This window comes from Globicephala melas, chromosome 21 (genome assembly GCF_963455315.2).
Source record: "Globicephala melas chromosome 21, mGloMel1.2, whole genome shotgun sequence".
Classification (NCBI taxonomy): Eukaryota; Metazoa; Chordata; class Mammalia; order Artiodactyla; family Delphinidae; genus Globicephala; species Globicephala melas.
In genome coordinates this window covers 5,919,615-5,947,275 of record NC_083334.1, presented here as the reverse complement: position 1 = coordinate 5,947,275, position 27,661 = coordinate 5,919,615, and the positions used below count along the sequence as shown (strand labels likewise).

Below are 27,661 nucleotides of genomic sequence, written 5' to 3'. Positions count from 1 at the left end.
CGCTGAGCCTGCGCGTCCGGAGCCTGTGCTCCGCAACGGGAGAGGCCACAACAGTGAGAAGCCCGCGTACCGCAAAAAAAAAAAAAAAAAAAAAAAAATCCCAGAAAGTTCCGAAAAGCAAAACTTGAATTTGCCACACACCAGCAACTATTTCACAGCATTTACATTGTATCTACAATCCATTACAGAGTGTACTTTGTATTAGGTATTATAAGTAATCTAGAGACAATTGAAAGTATACGGGAAGATGTGTGTAGGTTATATACAAATACTACACCTTTTTATACAAGGGACTTGAGCATCCATGGATTTTGGTATCCATGGGGGTCCCGGGACCCATCCCCTTGGATACTGAAGGGCTATAAATAGAATACGTTTCTTCATCTGTAAAACGGGGGTAACAAAGGTAACTGCTTATTTTTGTTGCTTTAAACATTGTGTGTGGCATACTGTTGCTGTTATAAGCCACATTGTTATGAGTTGAACTGTGTTCCTCCAAAATTCATACAATGAATTCCTCACCCCCGTACCTCAGAATGCAATCTTATCGGGAGATAGGGCTTTTACAGAGGTAAGCAAATTTAAAACGAGAGCCCTAATCCAATGTAACTGGAGTCCTTTAGAGAGGGAAATTTGAGCACAGACATGCAGACAGGGAGAACACCAGGTGCAGATGAGGGCAATGACTGAGGTGATGCTTCTATCAGCTGGGATCTCCAGATTACCAGCAACCCACCAGAGGCTAGAGGAGCAGACCTTCCGCAGAGCCCTCAGAAGGAACCAACCTTGCTGACGTCTTGATCTTGGACTTCAAGCCTCCAGAAACGTGAGACAATAAATTCTGTTGCTTAGCCATTCAGTTTGTTGTACGTTGTTAGGGCAGCTCTAGCAAATGAATACATATACTTTCAAAATTTTTACTGCTTTATGTAACACTTAGAGCAGGTGGATTTATGCAAAGTAAATGTATTAATTTCCACAGAGAATAGCACATTTAAGAACTCTTTTACTTCAAAAGTGTTGGGCTTAAAAATCTGAAGTGTCAGAACAAGTATAGATAAATTCTGAGATCCATATTGCTATCATAATACTAGTGGGAAATTGTTAGAAATAAGAAAAGAGTGACGGGTGTAACAACTATCCCATGATTTCAAAATGTGAGCCACTGAATGCCTCTTGTTACAACCGAATGAATATATATATTTTTTGGTTTAAAAAGTTAATGGGGAAGAAATTCAAAGAAAATAAATTTCCATATTCTTTAAACTGAAGTTCACGTTTAATGTATTTAGTAACATGTTTGCCGTGTATGCAACTTAGGGCCATTTGCCATTTAATTTAAATATAATCTGTTACTTAAAATATTTTAGTAACTTTTGACATGATCTTAATAAGCTAGTTAATGGTTCTTACCCCCCAAAGGTTAATACTGTGCTGTTGTGTTTTATGTGCCTCACATTAAGGATTTCGAATGACAGCATTAAAAATTTGAAATGAACTTGAAGTGGTCTTGATGCTGCATGAGAAGAAATGCATAATGCAGATCGTTATGCTTTCAAGAGTATTCATTAGGATAAGAGAATATGGATCAGCGTCTTGGATTCAGTGATCTAAAGCTGCTTTAAAAGGAACTGCATTTGTGCACTGTGCACAACTGCATTTTTTGAGTAGAATCATTTACTGGTAACCATTTTACATTTTATACAGCACAGAAAAACGGATATAAAAATAAGCTTCTTTCAGTACTAATTCTGGAAGCTTATCGTACAATAATATGGTTGTTCCAAAAAAATTTATTCCACCTGTTAATATTACTCAGAATTCCAAATAGAAATTCATTAATATATTCAGCTTCAAAAAGACATTTTTTTAAACATCTTTATTGGAGTATAATTGCTTTACAATGGTGTGTTGGTTTCTGCTGTATAACAAAGTGAATCAGCTATATGTATACATATATCCCCATATCCCCTCCCTCTTGCGTCTCCCTCCCACCCTCCAAACCCCACCCCTCTAGGTGGTCACAAAGCACCGAACTGATCTCCCCTTGCGATGCAGCTGCTTCCCACTAGCTATCTATTTTACATTTGGTAGTGTATATATGTCCATGACACTCTCTCACTTCGTCTAAGCTTACCTTTCCCCCTTCCCGTGTCCTCCAGTCCATCCTCTACGCCTGCATCTTTACTCCTGTGCTGCCTCTAGGTTCTTCTGACCATTTTTTTTTTAAATTCCATATATATGTGTTAGCATACAGTATTTGTTTTTCTCTTTCTGACTTACTTTCACTCTGTATGACAGTCTCTAGGTCCATCCACCTCACTACAAATAACCCAATTTCGTTTCTTTTCATGGCTGAGTAATATTCCATTGTATATATGTGCCACATCTTCTTTATCCATTCATCTGTTGATGGACACCTAGGTTGCTTCCATGTCCTGGTTATTGTAAATAGAGCTGCAATGAACATTGTGGTACATCAGTCTTTTTGAATTATGGTTTTCTCTAGGGTACATGCCCAGTAGTGGGATTGCTGGGTCATATGGTAGTTCTATTTTTAGTTTTTTAAGGAACCTCCATACTGTTCTCCATAGTGGCTGTATCAATTTACATTCCCACCAACAGTGCAAGAGGGTTCCCTTTTCTCCACACCCTCTCCAGCATTTATTGTTTCTAGATTTTTTGATGATGGCCATTCTGACCGGTGTGAGGTGATACCTCATTGTAGTTTTTTTTTTGTGTGGTATGCGGGCCTCTCACTGTTGCGGCCTCTCCCATTGCAGAGCACAGGCTCTGGACACACAGGCTCAGCGGCCATGGCTCACGGGCCCAGCCGCTCCAGCACGTGGGATCCTCCCGGACCGGGGCACGAACCCGTGTCCCCTGCGTCGGCAGGCGGACTCTCAACCACTGCACCACCAGGAAGCCCCTCACTGTAGTTTTGATTTGCATTTCTCTAATGATTTAATGATGTTGAGCATCCTTTCATGTGTTTGTTGGCAATCTGTATATCTTCTTTGGAGAAATGTCTATTTAGGTCTTCTGCCCATTTTTGGATTGGGGTGTTTGTTTTTTTTGATATTGAGCTGCATGAGCTGCTTGTATATTTTGGAGATTAATCCTTTGTCAGTTGCTTCACTTGCAAATATTTTCTCCCATTCTGAGGGTTGTCTTTTCATCTTGTTTATGGTTTCCTTTGCTGTGCAAAAGCTTTTAAGTTTCATTAGGTCCCGTTTGTTTATTTTTGTTTTTATTTCCATTTCTATAGGAGGTGGGTCAGAAAGGATCTTGCTGTGATTATGTCATAGAGTGTGCTGCCTATATTTTTGTCTAGGAGTTTTATAGTATCTGGCCTTACATTTAGGTCTTTAATCCATTTTGAGTTTATTTTTGTGTATGGTGTGAGGAGTGTTCTAATTTCATTCTTTTACATGTAGCTGTCCAGTTTTCCCAGCACCACTTATTGAAGGTCTGTCTTTTCTCCATCGTATATTCTTGCCTCCTTTATCAAAGATAAGGTGACCATATGTGCATGGGTTTATCTCTGAGCTTTCTAAAAAAGGACATTTTTAAAGCTAAGGAACTCATAGAACAAAAAGTAGACTGTAAGATACAATTTACCTACAAATTGGAAAAAGAAAAAAGGCAGGAGAATGGAAATAGGGAAGCAAGGAAGACTAAGTAGCAGGAGAGAATGACCGATAAAACATTTTTTTTTAACATTTTTATTGGAGTATAATTGGTTTACAATGGTGTGTTACTTTCTGCTTTATAACAGTGAATCCGCTATACGTAAACATATATCCTCATATGTCCTCCCTCTTGCATCTCCCTCCTACCCTCCCTATCCCACCCCCCTAGGTGGTCACAAAGCACCGAGCTGATCTCCCTGTGCTATGCGGCTGCTTCCCACTAGCTATCTATTTGATGTTTGGTAGTGTATATATGTCCATGCCACTCTCTCATTTTGTCACAGCTTACCCTTCCCCCTCCCCGTGTCCTCAAGTCCATTCTCTACATCTGCGTCTTTATTCCTGTCCTGCCCCTAGGTTCTTCAGAACCATTTTTTGTTTTTTTTAGATTCCATATATATGTGTTAGCATACGGTATTTGTCTTTCTCTTTCTGACTTACTTCACTCCGTATAACAGTCTCTAGGTCCATCCACCCCACCTCAAATAACTCAATTTCATTTCTTTTTATGGCTGAGTAACATTCCAATGTATATGTATGCCACATCTTCTTTATCCATTCATCTGTTGATGGACACTTAGGTTGCTTCCATGTCCTGGCTATTGTAAATAGAGCTGCAATGAACATCTTGGTACATGACTCTTTTTGAATTATGGTTTTCTCAGGGTATATGCCGAGTAGTGGGATTGCTGGGTCATATGGTAGTTCTATTTGTAGTTTTTTAAGGAACCTCCATGGTGTTCTCCATAGTGGCTTTTATCAATTTACATTCCCACCAACAGTGCAAGAGGGTTCCCTTTTCTCTGCACCCTCTCCAGCATTTATTGTTTGTAGATTTTTTGATGATTGCCATTCTGACTGGTGTGAGGTGATACCTCATTGCAGTTTTTTTTTTTTTCTTTTTTCTCATTGCAGTTTTGATTTGCATTTCTCTAATGATTAATGATGTTGAGCATTCTTTCCTGTATTTGTTGGCAATCTCCGATAAAACATTATTATTATTTTTTCCTCTGGTTCCATGGAGCCCTAAATCCTGCATGAGACGGTTGCAAGGCTGTGCACTGTGCAGGGCACTTCCAGGCAGTGCAGCCAGTCCCCTTTTTGCAGGGGCTGGTCCCCTTCATGGAGGCCATGTTGGGACAGCCTGCGCCTGACTCAAAGGCCTCGCCCGTGCGCTGCATTGCTGCTTTTGTAAGACACACAAGAGTGCAGCTCTGCTTCTCCCTCAATTGTGCTCATTCCTGGGTGCGGAGGGGTGCTAAAGGCGTGGGCGGGGTGTTTTAGGGGGCTGACTCCCTGCTGCCTCGCCTCTGGAGGGACCCACGCAGCTGCTGCCACCCTTCTGGGCTGTTGGGTGGGACTGGTGACACAATTGTAACTATTATAGAAAAAAATGTGGCTCATTTTTGCTTTAAAAATTCTTATTTGAGATGGGTTTGAAGTGTCAATGGCAAGCAGATAATTAGTAACGGCACATAGCTAGGTGTTTTCTTCCATGACTTTTTGCTTCTGCATACAATCTTTTGCAGAAATTTCACAATCTCAATGAAACAACCTAATCTACTGCACTCTTCCTGGCGAAAGGTCACTCCCAATGGTAAAAGAGACCCCTTTTCTCTATGATTTCACTCGTGTTTTAGAATTATGGACTCTTGGAGCTAGAATGAGCTTTAGAGATGATCTAATGTCTTTGTGATGTAAGAGAGTGAACTGGGATCCGGAGAAGTTAAGTGACTTGCTAAGACATACGAGTGGTGTTATAATGATACTGTCCTAATTATAAGAAAAAGCCCATCATTAACTGAATTCACCATAGTCTACTGGCAGAGTATAAGTGAATCTAAAATCAAACGTGCCTTCTTAATAGAGAAATCCCTTAGGTATCACTGAAAATTAGCCCACTGAATATTCATATTTTACTTATTAAATTAATTCAAGATCTTTAAACTTTAAACTTCCTTTGGGTCTGTAATTTGATATTACTGATCCTAAACAATTAGATTATACAACAAACATTGTTCCCAAGAAATTATTGCAGCAACAACTACAAATACCCACAACACAGGCTATTTTATAAGATTATTATCATTATTGACACTGAGAGAATATTAGAACTTGTTACAAGCTGGTGGAAAAAATGGTTGGTGGTTAACAGGTATTTTTGAACTTTTCTGTAAGACTGAAATAAATTGCACCATTCCTTATTAGAGACGTCTTACTTAATAGGAAATATATGCTGTAATTAAGTAGATATTCTCATATAACATTGGGAAATAATAAAAGTACATTGGTCAAGGATGGAAGCTCCAAAGTTCATTTTATGAAAATTATTCTGCATAAAAACGTGAATGTATTTTTAACATATTACTCTTAATTTTCATCAGTCTTGTGCTTTAATAGATATACATGCATTTTCTGCGTTGCATTAGCTCTAGACCATAAGTTTGAGTTACCGCTAAATATCATATCAATAACGATTTAAAATCTAAATTAGTATAATAGAGTAATTCTTACCTTATGTCAATATTAAACAGAAATTGCATAATATAGTTCCCACCCAAGTTTACAGTAAAATACATGTAACACGTATTTAAGGAAGAGAGACCTGCACTGTTATAAGTTGCAGATGGATTTTTCTGTTATCTTAAATATTGTATGGGAAGCCCAGAGCCATTTGGGAAACACAGTTCATAAATCAATCAACAGTTTGCTGCCTCTAGAAGCAAGATGAGTTGTGTTGCACATGATTTGAGAATCTGAACCTGAATTTTCACATGGAATCGTTATTTTGAAAATACTATTAAGATTTAAAATAGCCACCAGAGCAGGGAATGTTACTGTGTTAAAAAAAAAAAAAAAAACCCTCCAGTTATTGGCAGATGAACACAAACACCTGTGTGCTCCTGAGATAAGCCCACATTAACTCCTGAGGAAAGACAGGTAACGTACCCACGCACTCACGCATCTGCCACACGTGGTGATTTTGAAATCCCCATAGAGATCCTTGATGGCCCCAGTCGTGAAGAAACCTTCCACCATCAGCAGAATGCCGTACACAAAGAATGCAGCTGCAATGCCATAGATCACATACTTGAAGATGTCAATCCTGGGAAGAAAAGATGAAGTGGTTTAGTTTAATAACTCTTCATGGCTGATCTGCAGCAACTGACGTCCACGTGCTCAGGGTTCCTTTGGAAGGAAACCTATGGAGTTTTTATGTTCCTAATGGAGGCTGGATTTTAAAACACTTTTGCTTTATATGTCTAACGTGTGTACACTTTGTTCTGCCACTTCTAGTATCTGTTGACAAGGGTTTTTCATGCCTGTAAGTTTCTTCCTCTTCCCCTGCACCATCCCCCATTCCCTGAATAAGAAATGCTCAAAGGGTACGTGAACGAAACTGTAAAACACCCCTGAAAGACACATTGATTTTTTTTTTGTAGTGACATGCTTTTGCTTCTTTCTTATTTTCGTTTGTGTATCTTCTACAGGTATTTTCGTTGTGGTTTTTACCATGGGGCTTACATGAAACATAGTTAACCATCTATTTTAAACTGATAAATTCAATCATATACGCGTACTTGAAACTTTGGCTTCTCTCCTACACACACTTTGTTATTGATATCACGAATCACATCATGTTATATTATGAACCCATTAACGTATTTTATAGATTTTTCTTATACTTTTGTCTTTTAACTTCTATGCGAGAACTCAAATGATTTATGCGCCACTATTACAGTATTAACAGTATTCTGTATTTGTATATATATTTACCTTTATCAGTGAGCGTTATACTTTCACAGACTTTTGTGTTGCTATTTAAAATCCTTTCATTTCAACTTGAAGGACTCCCTTTGGCATTTCTTGTAAGGCAAGTCTAGTGGTGATAAATTCCCTCTGCTTAGTTTTATCTGGAAAATTCTTCATTTCACCTTCATATGTGAAGGATAGTTTTGGCAGATATAGTATTTATTCTTGGTTGAAATTTCTTTCTTTCAGCAATTTGACTATATCATCCTACTCCCTTTGACCCGCAAGGCTTCTGCCAAAAAATCCGTTGAGGGTTTTATGGAGTTTCTCTCGTAGGGGACAAGTTCTCTTGCTGCTTTCAAAATTCTTTCACATTTGACAATTTGATTACCATATTTCTTGGTGTGGATTTGTTTCAATTTATATGAGTTAGAGCCTACAGAGGTTCTTAAATCTAGACATTCATTTCCTTACCCAGATTTGGGAAGTTTTCTGTTGTTATTACTTTAAATAAGTTTTTTGCCCTTTCTCTCTTCTTCTGTGAGACTCCCATAATGTATACATTGGTCCACCTGACGGTGTCCCAAAGTCCGTTTGGCTTGCTTCACTCGTTTCCATTCTTTTTTCGTGTGGTTCCTCTGAATGGGTAATTTCAAATGACCTGGCTTTGAACTTGCTGATTTTTTCTTCTGCTTTATCAACGTGATTTTGAACCCCTTTAGTGAATTTTTCAGTTCATTTATTCAATCTCCCAATTTTTAAAAATATTTTCTATCTTTCTGTTGATATTCTCATTTTGTTCATGCATTGTTTTCTTGAGCTCATAGAGCATCGTTATGACAATTTTTAAAATTCTCTGTCGGGTAATTCATACAGCTCTATTTCCTTACAACTGGGTTCTGGAGATTAATTTTGTTCCTTTGTTCTGGTCGTGTTTCCCTGTTTCTTCATGTGTCTTATAACTTAGTGTCGGGGTCCATGCATTTGAAAAAGCAGCTACCTCCGCCAGTCTTTAAGGAACTGGCTTTGTACAGAAGAAGACCCTCCCTAATCAACCTGCCTAGACATCATGCGGGCCTCTAAAAACTTTTGGAGGGAATGTGACTTCTGAAGGCCTTTGAGTGCAATTTTCTCAACTAGAGAGGCTCACTGGTATCTTTTTCAGGATCTCATAATCTTGCTTCTTTTGTGCCTGCGACACTACAAGTTCTGGTTCTACAGTAGCAAGCTGCCCTGATCTCTCTTGTTCTCAGTGGCCAACCAGCATGCAAAGTACGCCAGGCCCCCATCAGTGCCCTGAGTTAGACACCTGCTCTGTCAGCGCTCTGAGTGAGGCCAAACAGAAACCAGTTCCTTGGGCAGCCCTCAGGAAAGCCAGAACGTTGGATGAAAGCTCCAATCTTCTCTTTCCCCACAAAGGAGAAGTCACGATCCAGGGCATTCTCACCTGGCCCTGGTTTGGGGTTAGGGACTGATGCAGGTAAAGTGAAATTGGCCATCTTACCCAATTCAACATGACTGTTCTCGCTTTGTGTTTGTCTGGGGGTACTGCAACTTCTTAATAAAGGAATGAAAGTATTTCGGTCTGTATATCACTGATAAGTCGGTGTTTCTCTGTGGGAACATGCATTGGGACTTCCTATCACCACCTTGATGACATCACTCCTTCCAAATTCATGTTTAATTCAATTAAAGTTCATGTGTACATCATCCGGTTATTTACACTAAAGTATAACTGCAAATTATTGATGGCAATTACATAGCAATCACAAACCCTTTGCTTTTATCTTTCTGAAATTGAGCTCAAACACCGTGTAAGAATACCTGCTAGTAAGTACTGGCGTAAAGAGGTGTAGCTGTTGATTCATTTCCTATGGTCTCTCGAAGAGATTACCACAAACTTGGTGGCTTGACACACGTTTCTTTCCTTACAGTTCTGGAGGTCAGAAGTTTGAGATCACTGTCACTGGGCTGAAATCGAGGGACTGGCAGAGCCTCACTTCTTCCAGAGACTCTAGGGCACAGCGTCCTTATACTTTGCAGCTTCTAGAGCTGCAGCTGCATCCTTTGCCTAGTGAAGCCAGTAAATAGCGCCTTGTTTCTGCAGTTACAATGCCTTCTTCTCTGGACAAATATTTCTCTACTGCCTTCTTATGAGGATTACTTGTGCTTAGATTTCGGGCTCAGCTGGATAATCCAGGAGGATCACCGTAGTTCAAGATCCTTAATCACAACTTCAAAATCTCTTGCATATAAAGTAAATCTCAGATTCCAGGGACTAGGTTCTGGATATCTTTGGGGGTCATTATTTCAGCCTGCCACAAGCTATACTTTCTTGAAGCTGAATGTTAATTTCTTGACATTCAAAAACTCTTACATAAAGTTTTTCTTCCAACAATCTGAGGATGGACATTTTCTAATGTTACATTCCAAAATGGATTTCAAAATTAAATCATCAAAATATTTAAATTATAATATAATTTAAATTGTCATGATCTTATTGGCTTGAATCCCTCTGTTTTATCACAAAAAGTACTCTTTCTTGTAAACATGCAATATATGAATTTAACAAAGAATTTCAAATATGATATTGGGAAAATTAAACTCTTATTCTCTGTAAAGATGAGTTTCCTGTCAATGATACGTCAACAGAATGCAGTAATAAAAACCCTCTGGTAATGAAGTCACTGATTATGTGTCCACCGTAGGATCAAACAGCAGAGAATCAGAAGAAGCCTTACCTTCACTGTACTACTTTTGCTTTGCAAAGTAAGAATCCATATTACCTTACTTCTAAAGGAAAAAATGAAAGCACTTAACCTCCTTTCTAAATGCAAACTTTCAAATTTGACAATGTTTCTGTAAACCACTGTTTTACTGATTTTAAAAGCAATCTATATTCATTGCAGAGAAAAATGAAAATAAAACCGGAAAAACAGACTCTTCACTGTTTCTTCTCCCAATTTTTTTATATGAATTACAATTAACTACATGATACTATTACACAGTTGTATCAGGATATTTTTTTGGTACAGTCTATTATTTGAAGGTTTGACATGTTTTACCACTCCTCTACTTTTGCTCAGTGGTAGGAACAATAACGCCGCTCCCAAAGATGTCTGCCTGTAACCTCCGGAACCTATGAATATGCTATCTTGTTGAATGGGACTTGGCAAATGTGATTGAATTAATGATTTTGATATTCAGAGATTATCCTGTGTTATATAATCACAGGGTCCTAATAATTCGTGAAAGAGAGGTGTAGGAAAGTCAGGGTCAGTTTCAGAGAGAAGTCTGAAGATGCTCCACTGCTGGTTTTGAAGAAGAAAGGGGCCCACGAGCCAAGGAGTGCAGGTGGCTCCTGGAAGCTGCAACAAGTAAAACTACGGATTCTCCCCTAGAGCCTCCAGATGGAGTGCAGTCCTGCCAACACCTTGATCTGACCCCATTTCAATAAGCCCAGTAAGACCCATTTCAGACCTCTGACCTCCAGAACTGTAAAAACTTAATAAATGTGTTTTTCTCATGCACTAAGTCTGTTGTAATTTGTTACAGCAGTAACAGGAAGCTACGCATCATTATTATAAACATCACTTAGGATAAATCTTTGGGCGGTGTAGGTTGTTTCCCTGGCATAAATTCCTAGAAATTTTTAAGGCATGTATTGTGAAAATGGTGTCCAGAAAGTTTGTGCCAAAACAAAGATGCACTGATAATGAGGAAGAGGGCTTATCGTCTGTTTCCCAATACTGAGTGTTACCATTCAATTCTTCTAATAAATAGTTAAAAAGCAATGGTATTATCATTTTAATTAATTTTCTTGGTTTAGCAGTGTGGATGAACATATGTTTACAAGCTATTAATCATCTGTATTCTCTAAGAAATATGTCTTTATATTTTGCCAATTTTTTTACTAGAATATGTATCTTTTTGTTGAATTTATTGTTTATTACAATTAGGAAATCTTGTTATATAAGTGGTAAATATATTGCTCAGTTTTTGCACACCTTTTAATTTTTTATAATACTTTAATGAGTAAAATTTAATTTACATTATGTCAAATCTATATATTTTTTCCCTTGTGATTTCTTATATTGCTTATATACTTCTTGCCCCATAATAAGTAAAATCTTAAATCTGTATTTTCTTCTAGCTTTCACAAATTAGTTTACTCTTAAATTTTAACTTTAAATCCACCTGAAAACATTTTGGTAAAAACTGGAGTAGGAACATACTTTTATATGTACTTATAAGTACATATAAGTACTTTACAAGTACTTATATGTATGTCTGTGCCAATGCCATGTAGTATTAATTACTGTAGCTCCTCAACTGTCTCTACTTCATTAACCTGATGCATCCTAGAAATCAGCTCAAGTACTAACTACCACTACCTGATTCATATCTGCTGAGTCTAACGTGGATGGTACTTTGCTGACATTATCTTTCCTATGTCAGTACGAGAGGAAAAATAATTTGTCTTGTTTTACTTTTTATCCCTAAAGATTAGCACAGTGATTGGCACATAGTATAACCCTGTATTTTTTGCTGAGTAAATGAATTCATTAAAAAACAAACCAGACAAAAGATTGACCTGAAAAAAATCTGAATATTTGAAAACAAGAACACTGTAGAAATGTTCTGTATTCTGAGACAAAAACTCTTTCCCTACAAACTGAAATCCCTTCACCCAAATCTCTCTCTTTGAACCACAAAGAACAAAGCAAATTTCCTTTTCCTTGATAGCCCTTCAAATATTCATAGAATGAAATCATCATGTTCTTATTTGTAAATATTTTTTCTAGAGTTGCCGTATTCCTAGGTTTTAGAAAAGAGAACAGAAATTAGGTCTTTGAATTCTAATCCAGTCTGACACTACAGGAGCTCACCTACTCTAGTCAAAGAGTAAGTCAGTAAGAGTGTTATGGTAAGTAGGGTGTGTCCAGGGACAAACAGACTTTAGGAAGCATGACACTGGGCATTAAAATTGTGATACAGGGCTTCCCTGGTGGCGCAGTGGTTGAGAGTCCGCCTGCCGATGCAGGGGACATGGCTTCGTGCCCCGGTCCGGGAAGATCCCACATGCCGCGGAGCGGCTGGGCCCGTGAGCCATGGCCGCTGAGGCTGCGCGTCCGGAGCCTGTGCTCCGCAACGGGAGAGGCCACAACAGAGAGAGGCCTGCGTACCGAAAAAAAAAAATAATAATAAAATAAAATATAGATCACATGAGAACAGAGATTATTTGCAAACTTATTTATGAGAAGTAAGTTTTACATGCTGGAAAGATGATTAATGAAATGGAGTAGGCATATTCCAGTGTGTTTGCCCTTCCTATGTCCCCCTGTAGACTTGCATATTGACCACGTGGAGACAGGTGTGTGTATATATTTACGAGGAGAGATGCGGTGGAGAGACAGAGAGAGAAGCTGAGACAAAGAAGGGAGTTCTGAGGACCTTGGGTGGAAGACGGGGGCTTAGGCACTTCGTTTTATCTCTTCGTTCACACACCCAGAGAACAGGTTTCTTTTCCTTTATAAGTATATGAGGTAGGAGCGCTTAATTTGGTTGAATCAAGCCTGAGAACTATGGAGACAAGACATAGACCCTGTAAATTACTAAAGTTGGCCAACAAGTCCTTTCTTCAGAATCATTCTCTTACACATTCTTCTCCAAACTTACCTTAGCTTATTTTCAAGGAAGCTGTATTGCCTGCAATCGCGTCTCTCACTCACTTCTGCGTCCCAAGTCCTGATTTTACTTCCCCTTTGCCCCTCACCGTATGGAGTCCGCTAACAGCCCTGTAAGGCAGCACCCATAGAGTAAACGCTACCTTCCTCTCAACTGCTACGTGACTGGAAGGTACCGCTTGGTACTAATCAGACCCGGTAGTTATCTGTACACACCTTCCCTCTGTGTTTTCACGAACCGTTTGCCGACAGGGAGTCTTAATTCATTTGGTAGCTCCACGGGGTCTAGGATAAGGAATTTTAGTTATTTGAAATACGAAAAGAGAGATAATTTGAGCACTTGCTTTCATTCCAATGAAAATGGTATGCTTCCCATGCCAAAGATGCATTACTGATTTCACATTTAACTCCCAATATAAGAGACCAAAAGTTCCAAATTAAGTATATGATCTCTGATTTCTCTGCTGAACTCCCACATTCACTACCCTTCAGAGCTGTAGTCGAGGTCTGTGATCTATTAAGGCTGGTTGTCTAAATGTTAAATAAACATCCTGACAATTGGTTTCTGATCGATTTATACAATCACCCCATGCCAGTTACTAGGCTTATGATTTCTTATAAACTTCTATAACTAAAGGTAGCAATTTGGATGTAGCCTAAATATAGAGAATCTGTAGATTTTAAGGACATCTGTGGTAGCTTAAAATAATGCACAGTGAAAACGTATTTTGTCCAGTGTAGGCTGAGATAAAACTGAAAAGAAAATGTCAGTATTAGCACATTAAAGTATATTCATGCAGTCAGTGTCTACAGGCTCTCTGCAAACTAACCTGCAATAATCCAAAGCATTTTCAGATAGTTTAATTATATTCCAAATGATGACTATCACTCATAAACTCTCAAGGATCAATTCATGCTAGAAACTGATTCAATGGAAACTGGTGAACTGTCTACTATGGGTTTAAAAAAATTTCATTTAATGAATAACGCTAAATTTTTGGAACTAATTTGTAAAATAAAGTTACATTGGGAAATATAAGTGATATCATTCCCTCATCTCTTTTTTTCCCATGATTTTTCAAATTTGCTATTAATTCTTCATTTCCATTTATCAGTGACATTGATGAAATAAACTGATGCTTCCAAGTTAGGGACTATGTTTAAATAATTTAACTTCTTATCTGAGTGGCTAACCAACGTCCACCTCCTCTTAATCACTGTGTGTGTGTGTGATACACTTGGTTTGTTATATTTCTTTGTTTGTTTGTTTGTTTTTTGCGGTACGCGGGCCTCTCACTGTTGTGGCCTCTCCCGTTGCGGAGCACAGGCTCCGGACCCGCAGACTCAGCGGCCATGGCTCACGGGCCCAGCCGCTCCGCGGCATGTGGGATCTTCCCGGACCGGGGCACGAACCCGTGCCCCCTGCATCGGCAGGCGGACTCTCAACCACTGCGCCACCAGGGAAGCCCTATATTTCTTATTTTACAACCAATATCGCTCAAATTTTAAGTGCCAACGTATTTTAGATAAACATAAAATTTTTCAACTCTCTTTTTCCTAAAAATCTTGCTATCTCTATGTCCCTGGGAACGTGCCCTCCAGCCCCCAAGGAGGGAATTCTTGCTCTATTTCTTGATAGAAACGTGCATCTCTTTTCACTTCTCATTTTCATGGAACTCAGCAACATTAATGAATAAAATAACAAACACAGTTTATGAGCAATACTGTGTTCAAGACGATCTGACTGCAGTTGATGGATTATTTAAAAAATTTAGAAATGTGATGTATCTTCTGATACTGGAGTTGGAGAAAAGCTATCTTCCATCTAGAATGGTGTCCAGGGTGACCAAGGGTTGTCTTAGATTAGGGTCTTAGCTTATAGTTTACCCTGTCAGAAGGAATTGCCCCAGGTGAATAAGAAGTGTGATTAACCTCTTTTCGTGGAAGTGGTAAGAGCAAAAAAGCACCGCCATCCTAACCAGCCATACGACCGTTCCGGTTTGTAACTCTAGAAGCATCTTATGCCAGAAAGAAGTACATATAAATTAAGAAGTGTTGAATTTATTGAGAATAACAAAATAAAGCAACGTGAAAAACATTATAATCACATAGTATCCAGAAGCATGAAATAGATTTAAGAAGTTGTACGGGCAACACACAATACAATAGAAAGTTTACTATCAGCTGAGATTATAAAATAAAGTGAGTAAATAATTTATTTTCTTTTTGTGGGCAAGAAATCACTGAATAAATGACTTGAATTCGGAATTTATTTGGAAAAAAAATTCCTCTGTAATTCAATCTTAAAATTTTGCTCTCTGGAAACTTAGGCAATATGGGACTGAAACTTGAAGACTAAACTCTTTTCTACTTCCAGACTATGTTTGAATTATGTTTTTTTAAAAAAATATTAACATCACCATAGTTTAGTGATCCCAGGAGTTTACATTTATGGGTAAAATGTATATTTTAAGCATAATTGGTGCTTGTAAAAAGGTGCTCAATATTTCTTATGTTTATCATTTTACAGAAGTCGATAAGACCCTTTCAAAATGTTCACTTAGGTAGTCACATCATTTCTAGGAGGCAGGAAATAATGATGATATCACACCCATGGTTGAGTTAAAATTTTTTAAAAGTTGGGAGTAGCCACAGAGTTTGGGTGATTTTCCTAGAATAAGCAGCAGAGTACACACTTTATACCTGGCTCTGATTCTATATTCTGTTCTATTCTGCTAAAACAGCCTCTGCTCAAATTAGAAGAGCGAGAGAAATGCAAGTATTCCACTTAATGGTAACTGAATGTTGGATAAAACTTTACAGGCAAATTAAAACACAAATTAAGTCCAGATTAAGTTGGCCTCTGATCTTCTGCTGTGTACCTTCCTGTTTTCATGGTAAGGGTCAGTGTCCTTTTGACTCACGTATATACCCTAAGAGTACTTTTTCTTCTATATAACACTGCCTCGCTTAACTCTAGATCCCTATTTATTCAACACACAGCAATGTGCACATACATTCTCAAAATAACAAGCGATACCAGAATGACCTACATGGTAAAGACGTCCAGCGTATCTCCCGCAGTTCTGGCCATCTCAAAGTAGGTTTGCAGGATGTTAACAGTTCCAGAAAGAGCTTCATGACCACAGCCGCAGAATAGGGCAACTCCAGCGTAGAGCAGGATGGTGGCAATCAGAGAGGCATAAGGAATGCCTCCCAGGCATTTAATACAGCACTCAAAACACCCTGCAAAAGTCCAACAGGAAGAAAGTTAGAAATTCATATTTTTATTAATCTTATTGAACTTTTTTCCAAACTTAAGCATTATGGAAAATATATTTGCATTTATAGATGACATCAGGTCAACCATGTAAATCAAGTCCTAGAGTGTCCTGGAAGGTATAAAAATCAAGTTTCTTAATGATAATCCCATGCTCCACAGACAGGAGAATGATTACTTCTTTTTTTTTTTTTTTTTTTTCTTTAGCGGTACGCAGGCCTCTCACTGCTGTGGCCCCTCCCGTTGCGGAGCACAGGCCCGGACGCGCAGGCTCAGCGGCCATGGCTCAGGGGCCCAGCCGCTCCGCGGCATGTGGGATCTTCCCAGACCGGGGCACGAACCCGTGTCCTCTGCATCGGCAGGCGGACTCTCAACCACTGCGCCACCAGGGAAGCCCCGAGAATGATTACTTCTGCTGAGGGCTTCCTCTTCTACCCCAAACCAGAGAAGTCCTTCCTTCCCAACTCAGTAAGATACTGTCAGAGTAGAAAAGAGAGACCTGGAAAGGGTTAGAATCTTGACTCCACCACTGTGTGTTTTGGGGCAAGTTTATTCTTTTGAATTCATCATTTGAAGGTGACAGTAAAGAAGGTTACAGTAAAGCTTTCCCTCAAATGTTCTTGTGAGCATTAAATGAGTTAATACAGAAAACAGTGCATGACTGGATAAAGAAGATGTGGTACATATATGCAATGGAATATTACTCAGCCATAAAAAATAATGTCATTTGCAGTGACATGGATGGACCTAGACATCGTCATACTGAGCGAAGGAAGTCAGACAGAGAAAGACAAATATCATATGATATTGCTTATTTGTGGAATCTTAAAAAATGGTAAAAATAAACCTATTTACAAAGAAATAGAGTCACAGATGTGGAAAACAAACTTATGGTTACCAAGGGGGAAAGGGTGGTGAAAGGGATAAATTGGGAGATTGGGATTGACATATACACTTTACTATATATAAAATAGATAACTAATAAGAACCTGCTGTATAGCACAGGGAACTCTATTCAATGCTCTGTGGTGACCTATATGGGAATAGAATCTAAAAAAGACTGGATATATGTATATGTATAACCGACTCACTTTGCTGTACACCCAAAACTAACACAACATTGTAAATCAACTATACTCCAATAAAAATTAATAAAAAAAATAAAATAGTGCATGACACAGAGTCACTACTCAGTAAATGTTACGTCTACCATCATTGGATGTAATTTTAACTATTATTAATGTTAAGTATTACTGTGTTGTAATATGGTTTCCAAAAATTGGCCATAGTAATTACTTTTGCTTTTTGAAGTTTCATCATTTTAGTCCTTCATTTTCAAAAGATGGCTTTAAACTAGTCTGAAACATCAGATAACCTTGGTTGTTAATATTCAAAATAAGGATCCGAATTTTCTAGTCAGTCAGCTGTTAGGTATCTTCTTCTAAGGGATTAACTAGAAATGTTTGAGTATATATGTTTTGCAATAAGAAATACTATTTGCCAGACACTGGTGAGAAAGGAACGTTTAGATTAGAGGCTGACAACTAAGAGGAACGCCTATGTGGTCTGTTTTACTTCTGTCCACCTCTGTCCTTCACTGCTTCCCCACACATATCCTATTCCAAAGATTTCCTCCTACTTCTCTCCTTTTGCAAATTTTTGATCAAACTTTCTTTTATAATGCTGAAACTTCTCAAGCTCTCTCCGTGTGATTGACTTTTTCTTTCTTCAGAAACAAATAATAAATGATATTGGAAAATGGATTGTTAGGTATTATACTTAATTAAGTCATGGAAAGATCTGTGTTTCCCTGAAAAAAATACGGCTATTGTTTATTTCTTTCGCAGCTTCTTATCAGTTATCTGTTTTATACATATTAGTGTCTACATGTCAATCCCGATCTCCCAGTTCATCCCACCACCCCCACCCCCACCCCCGCCACATTCCCCCCTTGGTGTCCATACTTTTGTTCTCTACATCTATGCCTCTATTTCTGCCTTGCCAACCAGTTCGTCTGTACCATTTTTCTAGATTCCACATATAAGCGTTAATATATGATATTTATTTTTCTCTTTCTGACTTACCTCACTCTGTATGACAGTCTCTAGTGTGTTTTATCAATAATGCATATATGTTTATAGCAATATCTGAAACATGCAGTGACTGCAAAGTTCCTGTGTGAAGTAACTTTACATTCGGAAGATGGGCTAGTCTGCTATTGTAATATTGATCATTTAACTAACTTTCTTAAAAGAATCATGGATCATCTCGTCTGTCCCAGGAGAGGTTAAAAAGAAGTCTGAACACCTCCCCACTTCCGTAGCTCTTGCTTGCAAAGGAAGAATCATTTCCTGAACTCTCTGCCCCCGACACACATAACACACACACACAATGTGGGGAAGTAGAAAAGGTTAGAACAGCTTGACACTTCACGTGATAGGAAGAAATCTCACTGGCAGATGGGTGAGACACTGTGTGTAGTATCTGAATGTCACTGAACACAGTTTCGAGTGGAGATTAACAGGGTAGCAGAAAAATCTTTGGACTAGTCTCTGTCTCACCATGCTGTAAAATTTTCATCTTACTGATCATTTAAAAATAAAGAGAAAAACTAAAATTGGTACCAACCCAAAGAAGAGTTACTCCTAACTTTGGCAAGTGCCCCAAACAGCCCCATGATCTCAAATCCCAGTCCTTTGTGATTTCCTCCCTATTTTTCAAGAATCTAAGAGTGAGGACTTTCTACTGCAGACACTGAGGTGTCAAAACCAGATGAAAGTATCCAACAAAACCCTTAAGAGTAGGAGTCAAATATACAGGGGAAGAGTCCAAACACCAAATTCGTAGATAGGAATTACCTTTGCTGATCCTACACTTAAAGCTTTTAACAGACTAAAGATAAAATCAGAACGAGAATGGCTCAGGAGCAAATGAAGTGGTAAGCCCACTGGTGGTCACCAAACTGCTATCAAGGATTTCTGACTAATTTTGTTACTAATTCAGAGTCACTTTCTGCTTATTCCACGTTTTCTCTACTGTGGTTTAGCTGGACCAATACTAGCCTCCATGCAAGCAAGCTTAGTTACTTAGACTATATATGTGCGGTGGGAGGGGACACTATATATTCGTGTTGTATTCTATAGCATTAAGTATAGCTTTAACTGAATACTGCTTTTTAAATTTAGAAAAACATGAGATAAATTTCAATACTGAGAAAACCCAAATTGACAAGCCTGAGTTAATAGGCATTTCTAAATGAGTTTAAGATCTACAAATTATGATGACCTTTTTTTATATATAAATTTATTTATTTTATTTATTTTTGGCTGCGTTGGGTCTTCATTGCTGCACGTGCGCTTTCTCTAGTTGCGGCGAGCAGGGGCTGCTCTTTGTTGCGGTGCGTGGGCTTCTCATTGCCATGGCTTCTCTAGTTGCGGAGCACGGGCTCTAGGCACGCGGGTTTCAGTAGTTGTGGCTCGAGGGCTCAGTAGTTGTGGCTTGCGGGCTCAGTAGTTGTGGCTCGCGGGCTCTAGAGCTCAGGCTCAGTAGTTGTGGCGCACGGGCTTAGTTGCTCCGCGGCATGTGGGAATCTTCCCGGACCAGGGCTCGAACCCATGTCCCCTACATCGGCAGGCGGATTCTCAACCACCAAGCCACCAGGGAAGCCCCAAGATCTCCAAATTAAATAGAAATGTTTCTTTTACTTTCTATTTAAATGCTGTCCCTTAAATCCCTCAGGATTATATTACCCCTACGGAGAAGCACAAATTCCTCTAAGGCTCCATTACTGCCGGGTCAGGCTAGAATCTTTCCATTTCAGTCCTGATCCTCTGCAAAACTTTTACTCAAAGTAAGAAACGTCAAGCACCTCATCAGGCACATTTTGCACCAGAATGGGCTGGATCCTAACTGCCCTCACTGTTCCGCGCTCCCGAGTTGCTGTTGGATTTTAAAGAAGGCTCTCAGAACTCCCATCGGGGGAAGCAGCGCACCATTTCACAGTACTCCCTCCAGCTGCCAGAATCCCACGTAGCTGCTGGCAGGGGAGCTTCTTTCCGCCCACAGTGAGGACCAGCCTTGGCAGAGCTGCACAGTTACCATAGCAACCGAGCTCCGGGGTCCAGGATATGCTCTCAACAATAATCTTTTAAGGCTGAGGGCTCTGCTGCCACCCATCACCATGTTTTTACTGCACCTCAAATGAGAAACCACTCCATTAAATGAATATCAGTGAAAGTATAATAAGTGGAATGCTGGCACTGGAGAAAATACCTTGCTTGAGAAAACTCTCTATTAAAAACAATACAATTACTTTGCACAGGAAACATTTTCAATATTAGATATGATGATTGATTCTCAAATAGAGCTGGTGGTTGAAATACTAAACCCAGAATTTACATGCCACAGACCTACCTGTATACACAAAGAAGCATTTCTCAAATCCAGTTCCTGTATTTTCTCACAGTGAATTAATACTATGCTTTTACTTTCACGTAAAAAAAAGAAATTACGAGACTTTCTTTTCAACACACTCTGCAACGTGTCTGAAAATTTCAAAGAAAATAAAAGCTCTTGAGATAGTCTACATTTTTTTAAAATGAGATATGTGCTTAATTTGCTTTCATTTAAACGTTGTGAAATAAACACAAGCCTTGTTCACGCCACAAAGTGCACCAAAATAAATAAAGGAAAAAGACCTTAAATAACAAGAAAGAGAGCCTGAGAGACAGAGAACTGAGAAGAGAGGCCAACACAATGGCAGATCCTGGAAGAGAGACTGACAAGAGACTGACAATGTATTCACTGATAAATTTTTCCCAACATCGTTTACCAATGAGTTGATTCTTTCTCTTCCAACCTACCCTATCACCTTTGTCATTATCAAGTATGCACAGAGGTCTGAGTCTGTTTGTGGGCTCTCTATTCTGTTCCATTGGTCTATTGTCTATTGGTCTATCCCCAGGCGTTGGAATCTGTCTTGGTTTGTGGTGGAGAAAATTCCCCAAACTTGGTCATCTTCTCATGTGTATCATGCTGTTCGTGGATGGCTCTATTGCATTAACATAGACATTTTAGAAACAGTTTGTCTGATTCCACAATTTATTGGGGTTCTGATTGTTTTTTTTTTTTTTTTTTTTTTTTTTTGCGGTACGCGGGCCTCTCACTGTTGTAGCCTCTCCCGTTGCGGAGCACAGGCTCCGGACGCGCAGGCTCAGCGGCCATGGCTCACGGGCCCAGCCGCTCCACGCATGTGGGATCTTCCCGGACCAGGGCACAAACCCGCGTCCCCTGCATCGGCAGGCGGACTCTCAACCACTGCGCCACCAGGGAAGCCCCGATTGGTATTTTTATACTGATTTTGCATCTAGAAATTTTGCAAAATTCTTTTTTTGATCCTATGAATTATTTTGATTCTGGGAATTAGTTTAAATTTGTGTTGATAATCATCCCATCTGTGAAAATTTTGAGCTTTGTCTCTTACTGTTCATTATTTATACGTTTTTACTGACCTTTCTCTTCACTTCACTCTGTTCCTTTGCCATTATGTGTGATGTTCTCTATTGGTTTCTTGGTTATAGAAGGTCTCTTCAATTTTGAATTCCATAACAGGCTTTTCCCCATCTGCTGAAATAATTTTATGTTTTTTCTTTTTACCTGCCATTTCAATGTTTTTTTCAATTTTCAACTAAATGTATTCCTGAGAAAATTCCAACTGAGTCATACTGTATTTTTTAATACATTGCTGAATTTGTCATGCTAACATTCTGCTCAATGCTTTTGTATGTATCGATTCATTCCACAAATAGTTATCAGGGCCTCACCAGGTGCCAGGAACTTCACTAATTGCTGGAACTGTGGAATTAATAAAAAAAAACTGCTGCTCTCGTTCTAGAGGTGGGAAACAGACAATAAACAAGATGCAGAAGTAATATATGTGAGAATGTGAAAAGTGCAAAGAAAAGTAAAACATGAAAGAGGGGTAAGGAATATCGGAATAATTCAGGGAAGGAATAACTGAGATGACTTTTTTTTTTTTTTTTTTTTTTTTTGCGGTACGGGGGCCTTTCACTGTTGTGGCCCCTCCCGTTGCGGAGCACAGGCTCCGGACGCGCAGGCTCAGCGGCCGTGGCTCACGGGCCCAGCTGCTCCGCGGCATGTGGGATCTTCCAAGACCGGGGCACGAACCCGTATCCCCTCCATCGGCAGGCGGACTCAACCACTGCGCCACCAGGGAAGCCCTGAGACGACGTTTTTTAAAAGGTGGGAAGGAGGTAAAGGAGGCAGGCAGGAGACTCTCTGGGAGCAGAGGGTTTCCAACAGAGGAAAAGTGCATGTGAATGTCCTGAAGCAGGTGTGTGTGTAGCTTATTTGAGGAAAATCTAAGAAGTCAGGGGCGGTACAATAGATTGAAGCTGAAACAAAAGAACATGAGATGAGATGATGAGATGAAAAATGCAGTGGGTTAGGACAGGGATGTTAATGAATGTGACTGGCATCTAATTTTTGCTTTCTTGCTTTGAAATCAAGTTTATACTAAGCCTGGTAAGGTGAGCTCCTTTTTCTACACCCTGGAGTTGTTTCCATCAGGTTTAGCTGCATAAGAAATATTTGCTAGAACCAGCCGGTAAAACCATCCAGGCCACTTGTGTACTTTATGGGAAGAAGTTCACTGATCTAATTAGTTACAGAACTAATCAAATTTTCTATTTCTTCTTAAGTCTGTTGTTTGCTAGTAAGTTCAGTGTTGTAGGCATTTGTAAACTTATTATAAGATTTAAAATTTATGATGAAGTTTTAGGTAACTTTTATAGTATTTTTAACTTATTCATCACCTGCATATATTTCCTTTTGTTTTCCCTGATGATTTCAATTCCCTCCCTTCTTTCCTTCTTTCCTTCCTTCCATCCTCTCTGACCCCACCTCTCTTTCCTCCTCTTTCTCTCTTTTCTTTCTCTATTCTTAAAGTGCATCAGTCAGCATAGCATGGGTTTTGTTCTATGTTTGCTACCCCAAAAAATCAGTGACTTCAAACGTCACATTTTATTTTTCAATCAGATGATAATATTTCCATCCAAGGTTAGTAGTGGGGTTCTCTGACCATTCAGAAACTCAGGCTGATGAAGGGGATGTTACTTTGAGCACTGCCAGTTGTCAGATCAGAATTAAAAACATCAGGAAAGTCTCACTCTGACAAATACCCGGGGCTGCAATGATAGTGCTATTTCTACTCGCAATCCAATGCCTAGAAAGTCACATGCCTCCCCTCAACCGCACAGAACAAAAAGTGCAATTCTACCATGTTTGCACAGGACAGGGGTCCATAAATGCTTAGGCAATAGCCTTAATGGCTATTGTAATAAGTAATGCCAATGGGTTTTCAATATTATTCTTCTTTTCAAATAACTCATTTTGCATGATTACCTTATGCTTCCTTAATTTCTGTTCTTTTTTTTTTTAAAGTTACTCTTTTACTTATTTATTGGCTGCATTGGGTCTTCATTGCTGCGTGTGGGCTTTCTCTAGTTGTGGCGAACGGGGGCTGCTCTTCGTTGCGGTGCACGGGCTTCTCATTGCGGTGGCTTTTCTTGTTGCGGAGCATGGGGTCTAGGCGTGTGGGCTTCAGCAGTTGTGGCACGTGGGCTCAGTAGTTGTGGCTCACGGGCTCTAGAGCACAGGCTCAGTAGCTGTGGCGCACGGGCTTAGTTGCTCCCTGGCAGGTGGGATCTTCCCGGACCAGGGCTCGAACCCGCGTCCCCTGCATTGGCAGGCGGATTCTTAACCACTGCGCCACCAGGGAAGTCCTTTAATTTCTGTTCTTAAATTACCTCTTTTGTTTTCACTTTCTATGGGTGTATTTTGCTCTACATTTCATCATGTCTTGAGATGGATGCTGAGCTATTAATCTTTAGTCTTTCTTCTTTTCTAATACAAACATTTAAAGAGATAAGGTTCCGTTCTAAGTTTGCTTGAGTGAGTTCCACAAGTTCTAATTTGCAAACTGTTCATTGTTGTCCAGTTATAAGAATTTTCTAAAGCCTATTGTGATTTGTTTCTGAAACATAATTTATTTATATATTTGTTTTCTTTGAATTTTTTTTTTTTAGTTTCCAAATACATGAGGCTTTTTTTCTATTTTTTTCGCGTGTTTTGTGTCTGTACCTTAATTGCACGGTTGTTATGTAGAGAAAATGGCTTACGGGGCAGCAGTCTTTTGGAATTTATGATGATTTCCTTTAGGTCAAAACTTAGACTTGAGTTTCTCAGTCTCTAAAGGTAGCAGAAATTAAGGTCACAAACTCACAGGAAACCTGGCCTGTGAGCCGTCTCAGATTCTGAGGCAACATTTGCCCCCCTCAACCCACGCAAGGTAAAGGACAGGTCACTTTTTTCTGTCCTACACAGAAATTTTGTCATCATTGCTATTCTGTTTATTTTTTGTTTCATCTCATTTTTTTTCATGGTTTAGGCTCCTGCAAAAGACCTTTAGAGTCCTGGATGTTGTACTGTATATCTCCAGTTGATTCCCTGTCTAGGAACTCGGCTGTTCCCTAATCCCTGCTTCTAGGACATCACATGTAAAGCCAAGAAGACCAGAACATCAAGGTGACCACAGAGCCTGCCGTTAGCGCAAAGCTACCTTGCTTATCCCTTTGAACTCCTCTTTAACTTTATTTTTGGCTTCTGAGGACTCTGCTTACTCTCTTGCAAGTGTACCAATGTATACTTACATAAGTAAATATATTTTAGTTATATCTACATGTTAAATATGTATATTTTAAATACACACACGTATTAATTCCACAATTTAAACTGCTTTATGAAAGCAAAGTTTTCTATGTTTTTTAGTCGACCATACTGCTGCGAGTTCACTCTTTATTACAAAGGGACAACAAAAGATCACTAGGTATTTGAGGAACACCTCCAACTTGAAAGAAGGAAACAAAAATAAATAAACGCAAAGGGAGCTCAGAGATACGAGAGGCAAAGCAGGCAGCATGCACGCACGTGCGCGTGCGCGCACACACACACACGTTCCTATATTCCCCTAGGATATAATTAAACACACTGTATTCTTGAAGTAAGAGTGGATGCTAAACATAGGTAACTGCAAAAAATTAAAAGCTCTTATTAAGTAAGAATATGATGGCAGAAGTTTAAGATTTAATGGATGGGCTAAAAGACAAAGAAAAGGAAATCTATGTCAAAGAACAAAAAGATGGAAATTGGACAGAAACGATGAGCAACTGAGAAGATCAGATGAAGTCCAATTTCGACCTTCAAAGAGAATGACGTCCAACAAGAAAACCAGAGAAAATGAAGACTACCCAGCCAATCATCAAATACCATGAAACAGTACATCAACTCTAGAATTGAAGATCGCGCATCTCTAGATGGACAGGACTTTTCTTCATGGGCTGGTTTCCTGGTCCTTACACACACACACACACACCACTGCTTCCCCTACAGCCACGCGATACCAAGAAGAAGAGAGGCCTGGGACTGGATGTGTGGCTCTTCCCATTACAGCAAGTGGGGTCATGGAAACAAGTGTCTTAGACAAAGCCATCGTCAGACGAGGGAAATGGGAAGTTATCCACTAAAGGGAAAGCAGATGACTTTTCAGAGGACTATTTCTGAAGACTTGTAACAATGCCATTTGGCCTTAGGATCCTTAAGTGTCTGTGGAAATCTTAGTGGCATGAAGACAACCTCACTTTCTCTTATCCTATTATACAAGGAAACATGTCCCGTGCGTGGAAATAGTATAGCCACCATTAAGTCAAGACTTGACTGTACTAGGTTTATCTCACATGCTCATTCCATTGTTCCATGTCTTGCTCGCAACACGGGCACCGAATCACTATATCAATATTGAATGATATTGATATTGATGATAAAAATTGTGAATGTTTTTAAGCACCTACTAGTTCTACATCCTGAGTCTACAGGAGTGACAAAAAATATGATCTCTACCTACTAGTAGTGAGAAACAAATAAGCCTACATACTAGTGGGAAATAAAATCAGAAATTTCTTGCACCTTTTCACAAAGTTTTCCAAGAATATTCTACCTGGATATTTAGTATTGTTGTGATGTCGTGCGTGTTCAGTCTGCACAGCCAGAATCACCATATTCATCAACAAACCAGAAAGAGTGGCAGCGGCCTTGGAGTTCAAAGTTATTCAGCGAATGGAAAATGCCCTTGGTGGGAAGTGTAGCATGCTAGAAAGATGGGCAATAAGGTAAGAGTTCAAAATTGTGCTTGTGAAGAATTTTTTATACTGTAAAGTTTATAGCAAACAGAATTTCTAACACTAACCCTCTGATTAATGACACCATCATCTAAACTTTTTTTTTTTGTGGTACGCGGGCCTCTCACTGCTGTGGCCTCTCCCGTTGCGGAGCACAGGCTCCGGACGCGCAGGCTCAGCGGCCATGGCTCACGGGCCCAGCCGCTCCGCGGCATGTGGGATCTTCCCGGATCGGGGCACGAACCCGTGTCCCCTGCATCGGCAGGCGGACTCTCAACCACTGCGCCAGCAGGGAAGCCCCATCATCTAAACTTTTAAAGGCTCTTAGAATATAGCTCAAATAATCCCCCAATATTATTGAAATGCTATTAAAATTTATTTAAATATAGTCCTGGCCTAAACAAAGTACAGAGTTAAATATTTGAATAATGCAGGACCAAGTGGGATTATCAAGAATACTAACGCACATAACAGGTTTTAAATTTAAATATTTTAGTCATTGCTACAGTACTACGCTTAAACAAATCAGTTCCTAATTTTAAAAGGAACATCTTGGAGAAGGGAAAGAATACGCAGAGTTTGGAGATATTCTTTATACCCTCCTAAATTTGTGGGATTTTCTCAAAAACAGAGATCCTAGGATCCCCTCCATTGAAACCTTTGCTGTTTTTATCAAGTACCTCAGCTGATTCTGATGTACAGATGTAACAGCATACAGAAACCACGCAGTATTATATAAAATCATATTAAATATCTAACCTACTTTAAAACAAGTTGATAAACCAGATATACATGTAATACAGGGATTAAGAAGGATTCACTCTAGGCATTTTGTACAAATTATTAAACAAAGTATGCAGTTTATAACTAAATGACATCAATAAGAATTTTTTTTGAACGGTTCCAATGCATCAGAAACAGTGCCAAGTCTTTTAATGTACTGATGGGTGTCATCTCCACAGTAACCCTACGAAGGGGGTATAATTCCATACGGGT

General features: G+C 39.3%; 1 protein-coding gene across 2 annotated transcripts in view; it reads right to left on the bottom strand.

Annotated features, from left to right (window-relative positions):
- The window catches only part of GPM6A (glycoprotein M6A), a 248,491-nt gene that overhangs the window by 19,184 nt on the left and 201,646 nt on the right, over positions 1 to 27,661 (bottom strand). For both annotated transcript variants that reach the window (XM_030830005.2, XM_060291618.1), the window contains exons 2-3: positions 16,186 to 16,378; positions 6,642 to 6,798 (exon numbers count right to left, since the gene is read on the bottom strand). In XM_030830005.2, coding sequence (XP_030685865.1) covers positions 6,642 to 6,798; positions 16,186 to 16,378 — 350 coding nt within the window. The remainder of the gene's footprint in view (positions 1 to 6,641; positions 6,799 to 16,185; positions 16,379 to 27,661) is intronic.